Genomic DNA, 19584 nt, shown 5'->3' with positions numbered 1-19584 from the left:
CCCTTTCTTTTGTGGAACCGGGGCTAAGCCCACAGCCCTGGAGCACCCCCCCTTTCTTTTGTGGAACCGGGGCTAAGCCCACAGCCCTAGAGCACCCACCCCCCCGCCTTTCTTTTGTGGAACCGGGGATTGAACTCAGGCCCTTGCGTTTGCCAGGGAAGTGTTTATTTTGCTGAGCCATCTCCCTGGCCTCACAACCAGCTCTTTTGACAAGATCTGATTTCAGAGTTTATAAAAACATTTTGGTGCACTATTGCCTGCCTGTAATCCTGGCACTTGGGAGGTTAAAGCAGGAGGATCCCCAAATTTGAGGCAAGCCTGGGCTCCACAGTGACCTGCATGGAGGCATGGGGTGGCAGGGGCCGGCAGAGGTTGGTGGGTACCCTTGTGGGCTAGCCCGTGGGCCACTTGTTGAAGGCAAAGCCTCTGGAGGCGGCCAGGGGCCTGTTCTCAGCAACACTGTGTCTACCTTAGGTCCTGACGGGGATATAGGACTGGATGGGCCCTGTGCTGCCTCGGCGGGAGGCAGATCTCCCAAGCAGAGCGGAGTCCTCGAGTCATGTCTCTGCACTGCTCTGGCAGCAGGAAGCCCCAGGTGCCAGGCACAGGTTGGGGTGACCGCCAGGCTTGGGAAAGGCCCTGTGCGCAGGTGGACCCGCTGAGCAGGGGAGGCTGAGATCACCCCTCATCTGTGAAGAGCCCTGAGAAGCGGCTCTGCAGCATGGTGCAGCTCCCTCCTTGCAGCGCATCCCATCCCGCACCACCCAGCGCCGGCCAGGCTCAGGCCTAGCCAATCTGCCTTCAAAGGAAACAAGCTGTTAAGCAGTTGAGCACTCTACATGGCCACCTGGCAATGGGACAGTCCCCTCTAGGACACCGGGAGGGCACTGACCAGGCCCCTCCTCACTCAGGTCTCCTCCTCCCCGGCCCGGGTCTGGGAGTCTGGTGGCAAGCCTGCCTTTGCATGAGCTCAGGCTCTCCTTTGCTGTTGCTCTGTTAACTAGTAACTATGTACGGACAAAAGCTAGGGTCCCAAAGCTGAGTGCCAGGTTCGGGCCTGAGACCTGCCACGGGCCGGCTGTCGCTCCAGAATGGGAGAAGTGTGTATGTGGGTCACTGTGAGAAGGGCCAGAGCACTGGCTGTACTGAGAAGGCGATGACACGAGCCACGTCAGGCCCTAGTAGCCCTTCCTGGTTTAGACAAACTCTCTAGTGCAGTTCTTTAATCATTCGAAAATTCTAAAATCAAGGATGTAAAAGAACATGTTTTGCCTTGGAGAGTTCTGGGCAGTGGAGGAGAGCATAAAGGTAGAGGGCATCTCTTCTCCCAAGAGGGTCACTGTGACCCAGGTCACAGAGCCTCCGGGGAGGCTCGAGTCTGTCCCCTGGCTCTGGCATAGCACCAGCTCTCTGTGGAGAGACTGTTTACGGGTCAGAAGGCAAGCAAATGGGCTGGTGAGATAGCTCAGTGGACAAAGTGCCTGCTTAGGCAAGTGCAGGGACCCTGGCACCACATGCTGTGCCAGCCTCGCCCCCAGGGTGGGCTGAGGGCCACAGTCCCAGTGCTGGAGAGGCTGAAAACAGGAAGATCACTATGAGTCCAAGCTGCATAGTGAGACTCTGTAATAAACAAATACATTGAAGAAAAAAAAATAACAACAAGCAAGCAAGCAAACAGTCCTGGCAACCTAGTGCAGCTATTTCTATGCCCTTGGATTTCAGCGGTGTGGTAGGGGGACGCTCAGGCCCAGAGCTGTAGGGAAGTCTGTGCATGAAGACCAGGGGTGAGCACTGGGACGAGAGGCAGACTCCCGTGTGTGTGGAGGGGGGCACTCCTTCCGAGGGGCAGGTCACCTGCTCCCTGACCAGGCTGTGGCCCTGAGCATTGAGGGTGGGGTCAAAGCATACTGGAAGCATGAGCAAGGAGTTCTCAGACCTGTAGCTGCAGATGGCAGCGGAAAGTTCGGAGCAAAGAGGAGGCCTCTGGGAGCCCCTGGAGCTGAGGCAGCCAGTCCCCACCCCCAGCTCTCAGCTGTCCCCAGTATGCAGACGTGTGGTGCACGGTGGCAGCCTGGGTCTCAGGAAGGGCAGCACAGGGAGGACGCACCATGCCTGTGGGAGCAGCGGTGAGTTTCAGGCTGACACAGATGGCAAGTAACCCTGCAGCCAGGGCCTCTCAGGTCTGCAGAGAAGGAAGGAGGAAGACCGCAGCCAGGCTGCCTCAGGGGGCGGGAGGCTGTCGGGGAGCAGCAGTGTCAGGCCAGACACTAGAAGTGCTGGAAAGAACACTGTGGGCTGGGGAAAGTCTCCCATTCTCCCTGTCACTGCTCACTGCTCTGCAGACATCAACATTCTCCAGCTGGGCTGGCCAGACAGCTCAGGGGATTAAAGCTCCTGCTCAGGCAGACGCAGGGCCGGGGGGGGGGGGGGGGTTCGATCCCACGCCTGTCGTACTGGCCCCACCCCCAGGGCGCGCTGAGACAGCCATTGAGACGGGGCACGGTGGCGCGAGCCTGTAATCCCAGCGCTTGGGAGGCTGAAAATCAGGAAAGATCACTACGAGTCCAATCTGTGTAGTGAGACCCTGTAATTAATATATATATATATATTCTCCAGCTGGCTCAGCCATGTGGCAGCACCATGCAGCCCATCCCCAGCCAGCACTGAGGCACAGCTGTCTAAGGCTCAGACCCTGTCTGAGGACTGCACTCCCGAGAAGCAGTAGGAGAATGAGGAGAAAACCCCTGGCATCCGCCACCCATCCCCCGGGCAGACGAGGGAGCTGGACGGCATGCTCGGGTTCACATTGCAGCGGGGGACAAAATGTGAAGGTGGGGCTCCAGGAAGGTCGAGGATAGAGAAGAGAGCAGGTGTGTGTGAGAGGACTCTCTGCAAGGAGGTTGGGGACATGGTCACGGGCTTGCAGCGAGTGGGGCTCACAGGACGACGCCAGCGTGGGCCCTGGCTCTGCAGGTACAGTGCTTGCCTGGCTGTGGAGCTGAGTGGGAGCACACTGGCGGCCTCGGTGGGCGTGGGCAGCGTGGCGGGACCCGAGGGCTGTGTGTCATGAGCACGGCTCACACATGCCAAGCTGCTGTGACACCATGACACTTCCATCTCCTGCCTGGCAGCAGAATACTCAGAGCCACACAAGTGTGAATGCACTTTCCTGTCCTGTGCTGGGCCCTGGGGACCCAATTCTTGATCTTGGGGAGCCCGAGTTTGGCATGGAGAGGAGTCTATGGACTAATAATGGCCAGAGACCCCGAAATCAGAGCCGGCCCTGTAGGCTTGCTGGGCTTGGAACCCCGGGGTGGGGGTTTAAGGAGCCAGTGTCCCACCCCGGAGCCCCCACTAGCACGCGTGCTCCATCAGACTGGGGGAGCCACGTGCGGGACAGCGGGTGCAGACACCCAACTTCCCTCTGAGGAGCCCGTGCAGACCATTCCACATGGCCATGGAAACCCAGAAAGCAGGCAGGCCAGACGCCATGCTCCGGAGCAAGACGGCTCCGAGAAGCACCGAGGAAAAACCTAAGCATATGAAGTTCCAGGGCTGGGGACAGCTCAGCAGCACACCTTCTGCCTGGCAAGCGCAAGGTCCTGAGTTCAATTCCTGGTACCAAAAAACCACAAAAACAAAAATGAAGCTGTATCACGTATGGGCACAAATGCTCTAAGATGAATGTGATTGCTATTGTACTTAAAATATACCAATAAAATCTAATTAAAAATAACACATACTGGTCCCTGGGCACTTTGGTCACACTGGGCCTGCCTGCTGTTTGCTTACGCAGGATCACTCGGAAGCCAAGACAGAGAAGAGGTGTGGACAGTGGCTTCCAGCACTCCGCCTCTCTAGGTGAGCTCAGCCATTGCTGTCTACTAGCAGAAAGGCAGCCCGAAGAAGACAGTTGCAGTGGAGGAAGGCACAGGAGCCCGCAGTGCTGTGATGGGACATCCAGGATAGGAAGTGACTTGCAGGGTACACGGCACACTGAGGTCAGCCAAGGAATCGAGACAGGCCAGCCTCCCAGGCTCCTCTTCTCACTACCTCCTGCCTCCCAGATTGCACATTCTCTGTCAAGCTGCTTTTAACGGGTGTTTGTCGGCTTTCCAGAAGACTGGGAGCTAAGACCCCACTGAGTGGGCGCTTCCACTGGGCAGAGGGGAGGGCAGGGACTGCCCGGTGCTCCTACCCAGTGTGTGGGCTCAAGGGACGGTGGGGCCCACAAAGTCAGCGACCGAGTCCAGGTATGGTGGTACATGCCTGTAATCCCAGTGCTCATGAGGCTGAAAGCCAAGATGACCACTATGAGTCTGAGCTATATAGTGAGACCCTGTACCATATACATTAAAAAAAAAAAAAAAAAAAAAATCACTGCTAAGAACCTGAGAGGTGTCTTCAGATTGGACCCAGTTGCATTCCTGGGGTGCCCCTCAGAGCTCCATGCTGGGCTGGACATGGGACGGGGAACCAGAACAAGGAGACTCAGGAGTCCAGAGGTGCTAACACTAGCAATTCAAAACCATGTCTGGGCTCAGAGAAGAATCTAACCAGAGGAAATGCCAGGGCCCCAGCAAGCCGCGTCTCTAGGGACTCAGAACCTCAGAGGACAGGGGCTCCAAAGGCTTACGGCACCGGCAGAGCTTCCTCAGCCGCTCAGCCCCTCAGCACCTCCCTCGCGCCGGTGCTGAGCACGCAATGCCGTGCACAAAAGGTGCTGGGATATTCTGTGGTTCAGGGATGGAAACCCCAACACAGCTTTCTCCAATCAAACCTAAATGCCCTTGGTTTTTCTGTAATTCTGTGGTATATGGTGCAGTCTGTTTGTACCCCTCTAAGGGTCACATGCTCAAAGGGGATGCACAGAAATTCAGGATGCCCATGCTCCTGCTCACAGCTGGAGCAAGAAGCAGTCAAGAGCAAGGGCCACCTAAAAGCTATGTGCGTGATGCGTGGAGCGTGATGGCTGGCGTGCACAGGCAGCATTCAGCATTTCCAGCAAGCCGGGCTGTCCGGGGCCCAGAGAGACCTGAGCACACGTGGAGGACACACTCCACGGTCCTCACTCTAGCCAGGGCTGTCCTGGCCCTGGGCGTGGACTGAAATCCTGGTAAAAGGGTCTGAGAGAAAACCAAGCCAGCTGGGGTCCTTGGACAGCTCTATCAGGTCGCCCCATCCACCTGCTCTCCATATCCGGTGGGGGATGGCGGTGCAGGCAGATGAAGTCATTCACTCCACTGGGACCAGAACATGGGCCAGAACCAAGTCCCTTTCCTCTTGTAAGCTCACTATGTGCATGGGTGCCTGGGGGGAATTGTCAAACCCTTCCCATCACAATCCAGAGACAGATATGGAGGCTGGGAAGGAAGAGCAAGCCACTGTGGCCAGAGTGATAGCAAGGGGGCAGAGCTGGCTCTGCCTCTGCTCTGCTGCTCAGGGCTGCATGGAACAGACAGTCAGGAGGACAGCGGTCACCTGGCTCTGGCCCGACGCAGCCTGCAGTGAGAACGGTGGCTCTGTCCTCATACACGGACAGTGACTGGAACCCACTTGTGCAGGCCTGTGCTCTGCACTGTGGCTACAGCACCTCCTGCTGTGGGGCAGGTGGGGCCTCACCTAGGGACACTGTGTCATCTAGGAGCTTAGGCCGCAGGGCACCTGGCACCCATCTCTGTGTTCCTTGGAATCCTGCCAGTTGCCAGAGAACAAGCCCAGGCCAGTCTGATGGAGGTGACAGACAAACCAACTGTCCCGGTGAAGTCCTAGAGGTGGCAGCAGATACAGCCCAGATCAGCCAGGCCTGGGCCAGATTAGCACGATGTTCCCCTGGCCTGTGCCCTAGGCAAGAACAAGCAAGTGGTTTCTGCTATTCTAAGACACCAAGCTTGGGGCATCGGACTAATAACTGAGAATATGGTCCTCAGCCTCAAGCTGTCCGGGGCCTGGCTTCTTGCGTAGGACATCACAAGGCTGATCCCAGGCCAAGGAGGGCTGAAACAGCCCTGTGCTGGACACCAACCTGACTGCTTCTCTCTCTGTACTCCTCCTGGTTCCCCAAGAGCTCCCACAAGCCCTCCCTGGTGCTTCCCGCTCACCCCGTGCAGTCTGCAGGGGCAGGGCCAGCTACATCTGGAGGGAACAGCAGGGAGCGACTCACCGAGGGCACGGGCAAGCTGCCGTGCCGGCTGAGAAAGGAGTTAGACATGGACACACTGAGGCCCTGAGTGGCACTGCCGTCATCGGGGGTGAAGGCCACTTTAGTTTGCTGGACACAGTGGGAGACAGAGGAGAAGGAAGAAGCAGCATAGGAGGCCTGCTGGGCAGAAGGGCGAGAGAGAAGGCAGGGAGGAGAAAGCAGAGAGTGGTCAGCGCGGAAAGCCCAGCCAGGGGCTGCTCCCTGGTCCTGAGGACTCGCTGTACACACCAGAGGTCAGGGACATCTGCCAAAGGTGGCCTGGCAACAGAGGACCCTGCTTCACTTCCTCAAGATGGAGTCAGAAGGTGAGCACTGGCCAGAGGACAATCGGACTGGAGCCGCACAGACCTGCAGAGATGCCGGGCTCTACGCCCCTCTATGGGGATCGAGCCCCTGACCACCTGCTGGCTAGGGCTTGCCAGGGGCGGCTCCTGGGTGGGGCGGCCAGCAAGCACGATGACGGCAGGCAGCTCCGTCTGCACCACGGATCCGACTCCTCTGGTGTGTGCATGCCCCGTCATGGATCAAGGTGGGATGCTTGGCCTATGAGCAAGGGTTGGGCACTGGGCACAGTGTGGGCCTTAGGGTGAGTCTCTCTGCCTCAGTTTACTGACAGTGGGATGCCAGGCTTGTGGGAGCTACATGGAGGCGGCTGTGCCAGCCTGGCGACTTCAGGAGCTGCCAGCCACACCCTGTCCTGCCAGTGTGGCAGTTCCCTCAGAACAGCCACCGAGCACATGCCTCATGTGCTGTCTGGGGACACCCATGAGTGCACTAGCAGCTCCAGTGCCATCTGGCTCGGCACAAGTAGGCTCTGACCAAATGCTTTGGGTTGGGGAGGTCTCAGGCCAAGCCTATGTCTCTGCGTAAGATCCTTTGGGAGTAGTCTCAGAGGAGCCTGGATTCACATGTTGTGCCCTGTACCGGGCAGGTGAAGAGCTGAGACTTGGAGCAGCCTGGGACCCGGCTTATGAGAGACAGGGTTGACCCCAAGGCCTCCGATTCAAGGGAGACCAGGCTCGGGTCGGCCAGAGTCCATGGAAGGATGGCTTGGCTCAGGACTCCCTGACCAGGTTGAGCCTTGGTTGGTTACATAGAACAACCAGAGCTATTTGTCCTAGAGTTTGCAGCTGCCTTCCAGAGAGGACAGGCAGCATCTTCATGCCCTTGCAATGGACTAAAAAAATGGCCTTGTTCAGAGCAGCAGGTCCTTCTCTGGTCTGAAAGCCACCAGATGAGGTGGAATAAGCACTACCCTTCCTGGGCAGCACAGCTGGACCAGAGGCTCAGATCCAGGTCCAGCAACTGGTAGCAAAAAGCAAAGGGCTGGAGGAGCCAACAGACTGTCCCCAAAGCCCCCAACTGCCTGCCTGTCCCCACCTTGCTCCCCAGCAGGACCCTGACACAGGTGTTTCAGAGGATGGGGCCACAGCACTGAGCAGCTCTGTTCTCTAGGGGCTGTCTCTGGCCAGGGGTGGGGTGGAAGCCACTTCAGTCAGGCAGTTATGGAAATGGAGTCCACAGACGGCTGCGCGCAGACAGGCCCTGTGCTCTGACTGAGCCTCTCCTTTCTAGGAGGTCTATGTTGGAGTCAAGAAAGAAAGGAAAATACAGGAGATCATCAGCACAGAAAGCAGACATTCACAGCACAGCCTGTTGCGGCTGCGTGGCGCCTCTCAGGAAGGGGCAGGCTCTGCCAGGGTGGGTGCAGAGGTCTGGTAGGACTGGGAGCGCCAGGCACCCTGCAGCACCGGGCAGCAGGGTGGGGTGGGGCTGCTTACCAGCTGCCGCTGCTTGGGGGGCAGGGCGGGTGGCGGAGCCAGCTCCTGTGTGGAGTCCCCACCACTGAAGGAATCGTTGAAGCCATACACCTCCATGAGCATCTTATTTTTCTGCTGGTAGATGTGCTCACTCTGCGGCGTCTGGTAGAACACGGAGGGCTGAGGTTCCGAGTAATCCTCCAGCAGCTGCATATAGGCTAGCACTGCAGGCACAGGGGCGCTGGAGTCGGCAGGGTGGAGGGGGCAGGCAATACACAGGGACTCTTGGGGCAGGGTACCATGCGGGTGACACTGAGGGTGTCAAGGGTCATTGTGCAGAAGTCCTGAACTCAGAGCATGCCCCAGGCAGGGCAGGGGGGTGGTGGGTGGGGTGTTCGGTGGGACCTCAGAAAACAGGCTCAACAGGGTCCCCTGCCTTGCTCCACCAGGAGGTGCTGCATCCCTGGGGCCTCAGGAGCCAGGGCAGGGAGCCTAGAGCGAGTCTGCCGTGCAGCCGTGGTGCAGGGAAATGCTAGCCGCTGGACCCAGGGTCCCATCTAGCTGTCCTTATGGGAAGTCCAGCCTGTCGTCCTGCGTCCTAATGTTAAGCTCTGCCTCTTGCATAGCTGCCTGCCTCATGTGGCCCCAGCAGGCCAGGCTCCAGTCCACGCAGGATGACAGCTACCAGCCAGGGGCCTCCCCGCCTGGAGACGTGAGAAGTCGGAGAGCAGCTTAGCTCCATGGGCACTGCTCCACAACGCTGGTGTGGCTCTCTATTCCTGATGTCAAGATTCGAGATCTGAGCTCTGCTGCTGTCAGACCCAGGGGGTATGGGCGACCCTGTGTACAACTACCTGGTGTCCTTACAGAGCAGGGAGGGTGGCCTGGAGCCAAAGCCTTTCCTTCCATCCCTGTGTTCACAGAAGGACTGCCTGTGGCAGAGCACCCACACACTGGCATCCTGACACTCTGCACATGTCCCCTGGCATCTACAGCAGGGACAGTCCCCATCTACATATAGGGTCAATGCTAGGGGAAAGAGGCTATTGGCCTCTGGACACTTGTTTAGGAGCCTGTACCAATGGACTGACTCACAGAGGAGCTAAGGTGACAACTGAAGCTGGGACACAAATGTCCCCCGGGGTGGGAAACAAAGACGTAGGTCAGCACGGAGAGGGCAGGGCTGGCTCAGCCACCACTGAGCTGGTGTTCCCTCAGTGGCCATGTCACAGTGCCACAAGCACACGGCAGGTGGAGCTGGAATTAAGATGCCAAGAAAGCAGCACAGCAGACCATTGTGGGAAAACTCTTCTGACCCCCAGAGTCGGGGCTTCCCGGACAACAGAAATCAGGCAATCTAGAAGGGCAGAGCCAGGGGCTGAGGGAGATGGCACAGGGGCAGGACATTTCTTCTGGGCCCCTCAAACACTGGCTGGGGCAGAAGGTGGGGCCCAGAAGGAACCATTCAACTCCTACCGCGTTCCTTGAGTCCGCTACCAGTACCCGGTTCACTGGTGTGTGACAGACAGGTGGGACATCATCAGCCCTGGGGGGAGCCAGCTCTCCCTCCAGCTGGGGACCATCCAACTGAGGCCACTGCACCAGATGGGCCACACCCACGAGGAGCCAGGGACATGGTGCCACCTTGGCAGCTATCACCCTCCATGGCCCTCTGGCCTTGAGGCCATCCTGTGGGTCCGACAAGCTGGGGCCGCCCTCCCTGGTGACCTCTGGTCTACCTAGTTTGCAGCTGCGCTCTTCTGGGGCCTGGGCTGTGGGCCATTGTGACTACACACACCAGGGAAAATCAGAGGTGCCAGGGCTGCAGAAAGGCAAAGACACAGGATGCAAGATGCCTGCAGGGCAGCAGGGTGGGGCGGAGCCAGGAGGAACCGGAATCCCCCAAAACCTCGCTTAGTGATCCTGTTGCAAATTCACATCCAAAAAATACCCAACTGTACATACTCAGGCTTCCAATCCACCCTGGGCCTGGACATACATCACCTAGCGAAACATGCCAGACGCCGGGCATTCTGAGCATGCCGCCCATCTCTGGCCCTGTGCTGCCTGAGGGGGGACAGCATACACCTGGCATGGACCCAGCATGTCTCTACACAGGGACTCTTGGAGAACTACGCTACTTAGTGGAAAGTCAGTAAGCCAGGCCAGTTCTGCTTATATCCACCTCCCTCTGCACAAATGTTGTACAACACTGTCCTGTGTGCTGTGACATTCTTCCCTTTTGTCACTGTGTATTCAGGGCCAACTGACTGCCATCTAAAGAGGAGAAGCACTTGGGCTCTGGGGGCCAGGCCTGGGGTTTTACAGAGACCTAAGAAGAGGCCAGCTTATCGGGCTTTAGGGAATGACCACCAGGAGTGACAGCCACCTGGGATGGTGGCACTGGGCTCCCCGCAGGGCCACGTGGGCAGCATCCAGTGTCCTATGAAGCACTGTCTGCTTGGGTTACAAGCTAACTGCACACAGCACCGCCACGCTCAGTGGGCAAGTGTCTCCCTGCCCAGGGCTCGACATGAGCTTACTGTGTTTGTTCTTCTTTTCCGGCAGAGGAGGTGGCTTCTCAGGGTCACCTGCTGATTCAGGGGTGGTGAAATCACCCACAAACTCCAAGGGTGCTGAGGAACCTCCTTGCTGGAAGGGCACGAGAGCGATGGGCGAGTAGGGGATGGATGGGGCCAGCGTGGAGCTCTGCAGGTCGTCCTCTGAGATGTTGTCGTACTGCGAGGGGTGCCGTTCATAGGATGCCCTGCAGCTGGAGCTGTCCGTGGTCTGCGAGGCTGCGCTCCTGCGCTTCTTCTCAGGCAGGGCGGGTGGGGTGTCCGTCTGCAGCCCTGTGGCTGTGGGGCCCTCAGGCTGGGGACAACTGCCAAGTGGCAACTGGAAAGGATGGCTGAGAAATGGAGATCCAGACTCCCCCAGGGACTCTGGCAAAGGGCTGAGGTTACAGGCCACCTGCTGAGGTATCTGGTCTGCGTTGGAGAGGTCTTGCTGCAGGAATTCGTAGTCGGGGTCATAGTGATCTGCAGCAGGGCACAGCTGCCTGTTAGCCGCAAGGCCCCAGGGACACAGCGAGGCGGCTTCTGCCCTGCCGCAGCTCTGCCCCGTGGAGACCCTGTCCCCAGCCCATCTTTCTGAGCTCTTGGCCTCATTTGCAGGTAAGGTGATGGAGGTGTGGACCATAAGGGATCTGGCCGCATCACTCGGCTAATGACTTGAGCAGCACTCAAGGCCAGCGTCTCCCAGCCCCGGGAAGCTGCTGCGCTCACCTAGTGTTTCACAGCTTGTGTTCCGGGAGCACTGCCCACTGTCCCTGTCCAGAGAGGAGAGCTGCTCATCAGACTTGCTGAGCTTGCCCATGCTGCTGCAGGGGGACAGGCGCGGTGACTCCCCACCATAGGAGTGGCTGCCACCTGACAGTCGCCTCTGTGTGTAACAGTCTACATCAAAGTCCTTGGGAGAGAAAGGAAACAAGCTCAAGGGGTTTCTGGGAGACTCCAGCAGAGCCTGGGCAGGGCCATCAGGACTCTGACTTGGAAGGAGCCGCCAAGGTCAGAGCCACCACTGCCATCAGCACTGAATGCCACGCACAGACAGAACAGCACCGGGGAGAGACTATGCGAGGGATGTCCTTGAGGGGCCGTCCTGTGGCTCTAGCCATGGGGATGTCCACCCCTCCCTGGAGAGGTGACCACCTGCAAACTCTGCCCCCACCACCCTCACCTACCCCTACCTGGGACTGGGGCTGCGTTACCTGCCGGTTAATTCCAACAGGCAAGCTAGAGCCACTGGTGGCTCGACTCATTGGGGCCACCACAGCCACACGGGTTGGGGATGGCGCCGACTGTCTTTTCTTGGGTGGCAGTGCTGGTGGACTGGAAGAGACCAAAACATCCAGGCAAACCAGACAGCACAAACAAGGGCCCTTTAAGGTACTGGACACAGGAAGGGCCCCTTCATTACCAGGCTTTCCATACCTGATTTTCATACCTTAGCTCCAACCTGCCCCTTTCCACCAAAGTAAAATTATAAATACAAAAAGAACAAACCCCAGAGCAGTCCTTTCCTGCTCCCTCAGTGGGGGTGAAAATGCAAGCTACTAAGGAGCACTCCAAGGGGATGCAAAGGCCCTGGGGGTTGAACCTCAGAGTGTCTAAGGAATGAGGATTGAGCCCCAGCTTTTCCTATTGGTACCCCCACACCGTCTCACAAGCAGAGCAGATGCTAGAGAAACAGTCACCTGTTATCCACCACCCGGATGCCAGGCAAAGGAGGTTTGGGGGGTGCAACCTCTTCATCTGCAGCATCTGGGAGCACCTCGGCCGCTGGCGACACCCCTGTCGACTTGTTTAGAATCTCCATCTCTCGGTCAGTCAGGGGGAGCTCAGGCTGGCTGGAAAGAAGAAAGGAATGCGGGGTCACAGGAGTTCCGAGAGAGTGAGGGCATGAGGGGCCTGTCCCTGATGAAAATCACATCTTGGCTGGGTCCCCCACTCTAAGCCTTGGGCTGCCCATCAGGACGGACTCTGAGCTAGTGCTCTATGCTGGGTCCTGTGGCTTTAAAATGCCTACTGCACCCTGGCCTTTCTCTCTTGATGAAGCTGATAATAAAAACCCAAAGGGCCCTTGAGTCAAGTCCCTAAAATCAGAGCCCTTGGCCATCACTCAGGAAGGGCCAACTGGCTGCAGGTGGCTCCTTCCCAGGACACTGAGGTTACAGGCCACCTGCTGAGGTATCTGGTCTGCGTTAGAGAGGTCTTGCTGCAGGAATTCGTAGTCGGGGTCATAGTGATCTGCAGCAGGGCACAGCTGCCTGTTAGCCGCAAGGCCCCAGGGACACAGCGAGGCGGCTTCTGCCCTGCCACATCTCTGCCCTGTGGAGACCCTGTCCCCAGCCCATCTTTCTGAGCTCTTGGCCTCATTTGCAGGTAAGGTGATGGAGGTGTGGACCATAAGAGATCTGGCCGCATCACTCGGCTAATGACTTGAGCAGCACTCAAGGCCAGCGTCTCCCAGCCCCGGGAAGCTGCTGCGCTCACCTAGTGCTTCACAGCTTGTGTTCCGGGAGCACTGCCCACTGTCCCTGTCCAGAGAGGAGAGGGAACAGTTCCATGGGACACGACACTCATGGGGGCGAGGAAACACCTCACATCAATGTAGGCTCCATACACTTTAAAGCAGCAGGAACTCACTCAGATTTCTGACTGAGATGGGGAGCTGGCTCCCTCTCGAGACCCGCAGCCGCCTCACGCCCCTTACTTGCCTTGCTGCAAGAGCCTGGGTATACTCACCCATCAGGTTTGCCGGCTGGGGAGCTGGGCTTCACTGGGCTCGTTGGAGATGGCCGGCCCTGCTTCTCGATGGTCAGCCTGACCAGCTCCTGTACCCAATGAGAGAGACGCAGTGACACCCCAAGCTGTCCCCAGGAGGCCGGTAGCCTGCCTGTCCTCCAGCCTGAGCCTCACATTTGTTGCTACACGTTTTCACACAGCCTACCCCAATACCCTAAGGCTATTTGTCTTAGGTAAGGTGCACAACTTCTAGGAAGTCCCCTGATCTCCAAAAGCACCTTTGCGGCAAGTCAAGAGGTTTCAAAGGCAGCACGGTACTTACTTCCTCTTGGAAGGGAAAGCGCAAGGCCCCTAGCCTGAAATGACTGAGGTCAGTGCATGCGCTGAATGCCCAGTAGAAAGAGCTCTCCAGCCGCGGGGCAGGGGCGACCTGCACTTTCAGTTCTCTAAAGCCGTCCGGATGTGCGAGACGGTGCAACCAAGGCCTAACTGGGTCTCGATGTACTTCTGTCTCCACAGCGCTGCCTCTGCATCTTCTGCTCAGCTCTAGAGGGAGGGCACCCTGCTCCTATGTGGCCGAGGAGCACACCCGGGGCAAGGCAGTCCTCACGCGCAGTGGGAAGATGATGCGCCAGGGCTGGTGTGACCCAAGGGGCTTCAGAGTTTCGGCAGGAGCCTTATTTCTGAGTTACAGAGAGGCAGCGATGGCCATGCGTGGGAAACATAGTAACAGGTCCCTGAATCAAGGACTGCAAGCTGCTGGAAACCAATGCCACCCACAAGAGCTGCACCATAGGGTCAGGCGAGGCACAGTGAACACTGTTCTCAGAGCAAAGAGTCTTTCAGAGACAGCAAAGAAATAGCAAGGGGGCTCTTTAGAGCTGGTGTGTTGGTACTGCCCATAATCCCAGTCCTCTGAGAGGCTGTAACAGGAAGAACTCAAATTTGAGCCCAGCCTGGGCAATTTAGCAAGACCTTGTCTCACAAAGTAAAAAGAAAAAAATCAAATAGGCTAGGATCAGCCCAGTGTGAAAAGGCTACGGATTCAGTACCACAAAATAAGCACAATAAAAATTCCCTCATGAATGTAAACACCATCAATAGTCACGATCTTACAAGATTTTTAGCTTTGATGGTAGTAATAAGATAGAAACTTCCAGACCCAATAAAAAACTGGGCATTGAAATATATTTCTCAAAAGAAATATAAGTGGTCAACAAGTACAAGAGAAAGTATTTAATATTCATGATCATTGGAGAGCTGCAAATCAAAACAACACTGAAATTCCATCTTTCCCCGGAAAGAACAGCTATCAAGAACTTAAAAAACAACACTGTCAAGGCTAACGGAAAAGGTTCCCTTTGGCTGGGCTTGGTGGTAGATGCCTATAATCCTAGCACTAAGGAGGCTGAGGCAGGAGGACTGCATGAATTCAAGGTCAGCCTGGGCTACATAGTTCAGTTCAAAGCCAGAGATAGCTCAGTAGTCTAAGGAGCCTGCTTGGGATCGGGGAGATGGCTCAGTAGAATAAGTGCTTGCCTGGCAAGTGCAAGGGCCTGAGTTCAATCCCCGGTTCTGCCATAAATAAATAAATAAATAAATAAATAGCGAGCCTGCTTAGGCAAGCACATAGGGACCGAGCTTCAATCCCCAGCACCACATGCCATGCCAGTCCCGCCTCCAGGGTAGGCTGAGTTGGCTGAAAAAAAAAAAAAAAAAAAAAAAAAAAGCCAGAACTTCATAGTGAGATCCTATCTCTAGGGGGAAAAATTGTTGTCCTCTCAAAAGAGTCAAAGTCACCATATCATAGAGATTCATGTATTGCACGTTTGTAGCACCATCTCACACCAGTCAAGTCTTGGAAATGGCCTATATAGCCACTAACATGAATGGCTAAAAAAATGTAATTATGCAGTGCAGAACTACTCAGCCAGAAAGGATAAATTTGAAACACTTGTAGGAAAGTGGACCTCCTTGAAACCACAATGTTAAGTAAAAGAAGGCTGACACAGAAGGGTTAATATCACATGGTTTTTCTTAGGTGAGTAACCCAAAATATAAATCATTTAAATAGTAAAATAAAACTGAACTGATAGGAAATAGGGAGGTAGACTATTGTGTGGACAGGAAGGGGATTTAGAGGGAGGGGATGGGCCAGGACAGGAAGGAGAAATAAAAATGATGAAGACACACAAAAATGTATTTATACTAAGATACATGTAATTACTACGTGTCACAAACATACACGAGCCTGTAATCCCAGCACTACGGAAGCTGAGGCAGGAGGATTGCTATGAATTTGAGGTCAGCCTGGGCTACACAGTGAGACCCTGTCTCAAAAAATAAGACAAACCAAAAGAACTCGTTCAACAATCTCAATCCCTAGAAAACAAATCAAACATACCAATAAAACCCCCAGAAACTTCCAGAAAAATTCTGTTACTGGTATCACAGCTGGAGACTCGTGGGGCATGGTGGGAGAGTTTACTTTGGGCGGCAGGCAATGCCCATGTCTCCACTCCACCTTAGCAGAACATCAGGCCTTTGGGAGCAGGACAGAAGGACAGTCACCACGAGGTGAGACCAGTCCCACAACCCAGGCCAAGCATTAACAGGTACGGAGTAGGTAATTCCTCAGGGACCCTGATGAGGTTGCCGTGTGGCCATCAAGAGCACAGTCACAGAGTCACACCAAGAATCTGGTACTCTATACAGGAAGATGCCGTAGTAACGGCGAGGGGAGACACACCCCTGGGAGGCAGGTTCCCTGGTGTGCCGTTTTGGCAACAAAGCCCAAGTGAGGCTGTCCAGGACAGGTGTAGAACACCCTCATACTTCCTGTGTATTTTCTTCAGAGCACATTCACTGCAGAGGCAGAACCTTGTAACGGAGGCAGGCCCGCCCCGCTCTGAGGCCACAGAGCTTGTTCTTGGAGGACATGATAGTGAGGTCGGAGAGCCTGGTGCTGCCAGGGCAGGGGAGCCCACACTTCTTGTCAGCAAATGCACATACTCAGGAACAGCTCGCTAGCTGGTGACACAGAAGGGACACGATGGGAGGATGAGAGTGGCAGTAGCTGAGGGGGGCAGCCTCCTGTGCCTGCCAGCTGGAGAGGGTAGATCAATAGCCCGAGGACGGTGAGGTCAGAGCCCCCTCTCAGGGCCAGAGAAGCAGAGCTGCCGAGTTGAAGAGCAACTGCAACCAGGTCTCCATCTTTTTGGAAAGGCAGCTTTGACCTTGGCTAATGAGCAATGGTGAAAAGAATCTCAGAGCTCCAGGCACAGGTCTGAGCATGCTCCCACGCTAGGATGATGGCAGGATGGCGGCAATGCGCCCATCCTGTCTGCAGGCTGAGGCTGGGGAGACTGGTAAGGGGGCAGCAGCTTCCGCTCACCACCAGCCTTCCTGTCCACTCACCAGGCCTGGGTCCCTACGTACAGGGAACGGAGCGCGCTTGCGTCCAGCACCTCCTCCCCCATGCTTGATTCCTGAGCAGGACTGCCAACCTCGAAACAGTCAGTCTCAGTGCAGGAGATCCAGGAGACGGGAAGCTGCGCGAACCTGTGTGTGCGCGGCCAGCCAGGGAAGCGCTGGCTCGCTGAGGCCCAGCACTGGAACCCTCGGGGTGTCTGGGAAGCGTCCTCTACATACTCAATACTTCATTTCCATGCTCACTCCCTCAGGGGCCCAAATGGTGCCAGGACTCTCAGACAGAAGCAGGACTTGTCCTCTTCTTGCCCTACAGCGATGACAAGGCAAGGCCTGAAGCCCAGAGCACTGTGGCACGAGCCCTTTCTCCAGTGTTTCTTCAGTGCCTAGGGCGGGGTGGCCACCACGTGTGGCGCGCAGGCAGCGTGTGAGTTCACAACGCCCCACCCAGAGCCTTACGTGGAGAGCAGCAGAGCTTCCTGTCCACACCCACGTGGCAGTAAGCAGCGGCAGCAGACGAGCAGCGTCTCCTGCTCAGACACAATCGGGAAGCAGCAGGGCGCCTGGCACTGAAGGTGCAGGGTGGTGACTCATGCCAGCGACAGGACACTGGCAGCTGAGGTGCCCTCAAGTGCCACCCACAGAAGGGGGCCAGAGATTAAGGAGAGGCCATGCCAAGCAGGAGGGGCAGTCTCCACTGCTTGTAATACAGCTGGGGTGAGGATAGAACACTTGCAGTGTCATCCTGAAAAAGGTCCTGACGAGGCCTGCAAAGGACTGCGCTCCCCGTGGGCGGGCCCATGTGTGGGGACAGTGGGCCACTGCCTGAGGCTACAGGAGCACTGCGGCGGCGGCACGGAGCTGAGCCCGCTGCCCCAGCACACGCTCAGCTCACAGCGCAGAGCACAGTGGGAAGAGGCTACCACTGTGCGGGAAGGAGGGCTCACTGCAGGCCACATTAGGAGTTTAAAAAACGAAACAATAACAAAACCCCCAGAATTCTGAATGCATGAAACAGAAATGAATATCATTTTTTACTTACAAAGGTATATCATGTACAATTCTTATAGGAAAACTTTCTGCTGTGTATGAGTTGTTTCTTTTCCTCCTCTTCCACTCTGTCTTCTTTCAAGCAGGAGAATGCTTAAAAACCCTTGGCATAGCATCAGCTAAGAACCTAACCAACCACACAGCCATGCAAGGAAGAATTTTAAATGACTACAAAATGACCACCCATTCCTACAGGATAACTGGAAGGATAAAGAATGGGGGCTTTATTATTACAACTATATAACACGAATATCTCACTAACTTTTATCATCATCATCATCGTCACATCATCACTTTGTTGCTGCTATTTGAGATGAGACCTTCCTCTGTAGTTGTGCTGGCCTGGAACTCACTGTGATCCTCCTGCCTCATCCGACTGGGTGTTGGGATTATGGGCATGCACCACAATGCCTGGCTTCTAACCAGTTTTTAATAATTGTATTGATAGTGGCTGGTGACGCTATTTCTTCTGAGACCACTGTGTCCTATAACTGATTGTGGTGGTGGTCCCACAAGTCTTTGAATATGCTAAAAATCCTTAAATTGCACCTTTTAATGGGTTAACTGTGTAGTATGGAAATTCTATCTCAATAAAACCATTATCAAATCATCTCTCTTCTCCCTGCACGCAAACACCTCTATGAGACAAGCTGAGTGTGGAGTACCTTTCCAGCCCTCAGCATGAGGAAGCGGAAGAAGACATGGGTGCTCAGGCGAGCCCTGGAAATGATGCGGGACGCTTCAGCAGCCATGGGAAGGGGTGCGCCTGAATTTCTCCTTCAGAATGAGGGCCACAAACCCACCGTGGCACGAGACACACAGAGCTTCGAAAACCAGAGCTCAAATGAAGGGGTCACCTTTACATAAAGTTGGCAGGAGAATCTTCCCGCCTGACCTCTGTGTTACCACCTCATGACCCTGGAGGGCTTGGTGGGTGTGGAAGCGCTGCCGTACCCTGTGGTTAGCAGCATCCCCATCGTAAGTAAGGACACCCCCAGTGAGGCCTGGCCCTCACTGAGGAGGCAGTGCTCTTTCCACACGAAAGGCCGGCTCACTTCAGACTCAGAGGCCATGAAGTATGCTAAGTGGCCCCACACAAATGCTTTTCTCCAGCCAAAACCAGGTGGTCAGATTTTTAGGAGCAACAATTTTTTTTTTTTTTCTTCTTTTTGAGACAGGGTCTCGCTCTGTGGTTCAGGCTGGCCTTAAATTGATAGCCATCCTCCTGCCTCAGCCTTCTGAGTGCTAGGAATATGGGCATACGGCACCACTCCCTTCCAGGAGCAATGATTCTTACAGGCCAAATCCAGACCCTTGGGGCAAGAAAAGTTAGCTCAAAAATAACAAGAAAAAAGAGTACACTGCACAGAATGCGTGAGGCCTGCAGGCTCACGCTGCTCCCTGGTCAGCCCCTTCAGAGCCGGTGTGCCGGCGTAGGGGCAGCAGGCGCCTCGCGGTCGGAAGGACAAGACCCGGCAGCGCCCAGCAGAGAGGACTGGTGGCACCGTGCTTCTTGTGTGTGCTCCTCACTCTCCTGTCCAACATTCTCCCTTCTGTAATGTTTGACATGGTCCTAGTAAAGCATTTTACTTTTTTTTTTTTTGCAGAACCGGGATTGAACTCAGGCCCTTGTGCTTGCCAGGGATTATGATTTTTTTTTTTTGCTCCGAATGCCCTCAGGGGTGGTTTGGCTGGCTGGAGTGTTGTGGGGATCGAACTACAGCAACCTGAGGCTGAAAGCTTTGCCGAAGCAGCCACTTAAAGAACTGAGCTAGGGCCAGGCCCCCCTCTAGTAAAGCATTTTAAAGCTGCCAGGAAGAAGTGCAGGAGGGCT

The 19584-nt window shown here is 55.7% G+C and overlaps 1 protein-coding gene across 9 annotated transcripts in view; it reads right to left on the bottom strand.

The window, feature by feature from the left end:
• The window catches only part of Rapgef1 (Rap guanine nucleotide exchange factor 1), an 86824-nt gene that overhangs the window by 17751 nt on the left and 49489 nt on the right, over positions 1–19584 (bottom strand). For 4 of the 9 annotated variants that reach the window (XM_023700272.1, XM_023700274.1, XM_023700276.1 and 1 more), the window contains 7 exons: positions 13272–13360; positions 12221–12373; positions 11735–11855; positions 11250–11433; positions 10506–11003; positions 7984–8186; positions 6164–6322 (listed from right to left, as the gene is read on the bottom strand). In XM_023700272.1, the coding sequence (XP_023556040.1) occupies positions 6164–6322; positions 7984–8186; positions 10506–11003; positions 11250–11433; positions 11735–11855; positions 12221–12373; positions 13272–13360 (1407 nt within the window). The remainder of the gene's footprint in view (positions 1–6163; positions 6323–7983; positions 8187–10505; positions 11004–11249; positions 11434–11734; positions 11856–12220; positions 12374–13271; positions 13361–19584) is intronic. The other 5 variants (XM_023700277.1, XM_023700279.1, XM_023700280.1 and 2 more) reach the window with 2 other exon arrangements.

Source organism: Octodon degus, unplaced genomic scaffold (assembly GCF_000260255.1).
Source record: "Octodon degus isolate 3935 unplaced genomic scaffold, OctDeg1.0 scaffold00123, whole genome shotgun sequence".
NCBI classification, from domain to species: Eukaryota; Metazoa; Chordata; class Mammalia; order Rodentia; family Octodontidae; genus Octodon; species Octodon degus.
Note: the sequence above shows the minus strand (reverse complement) of the source record. Positions and strands in the feature narration are given on the sequence as shown.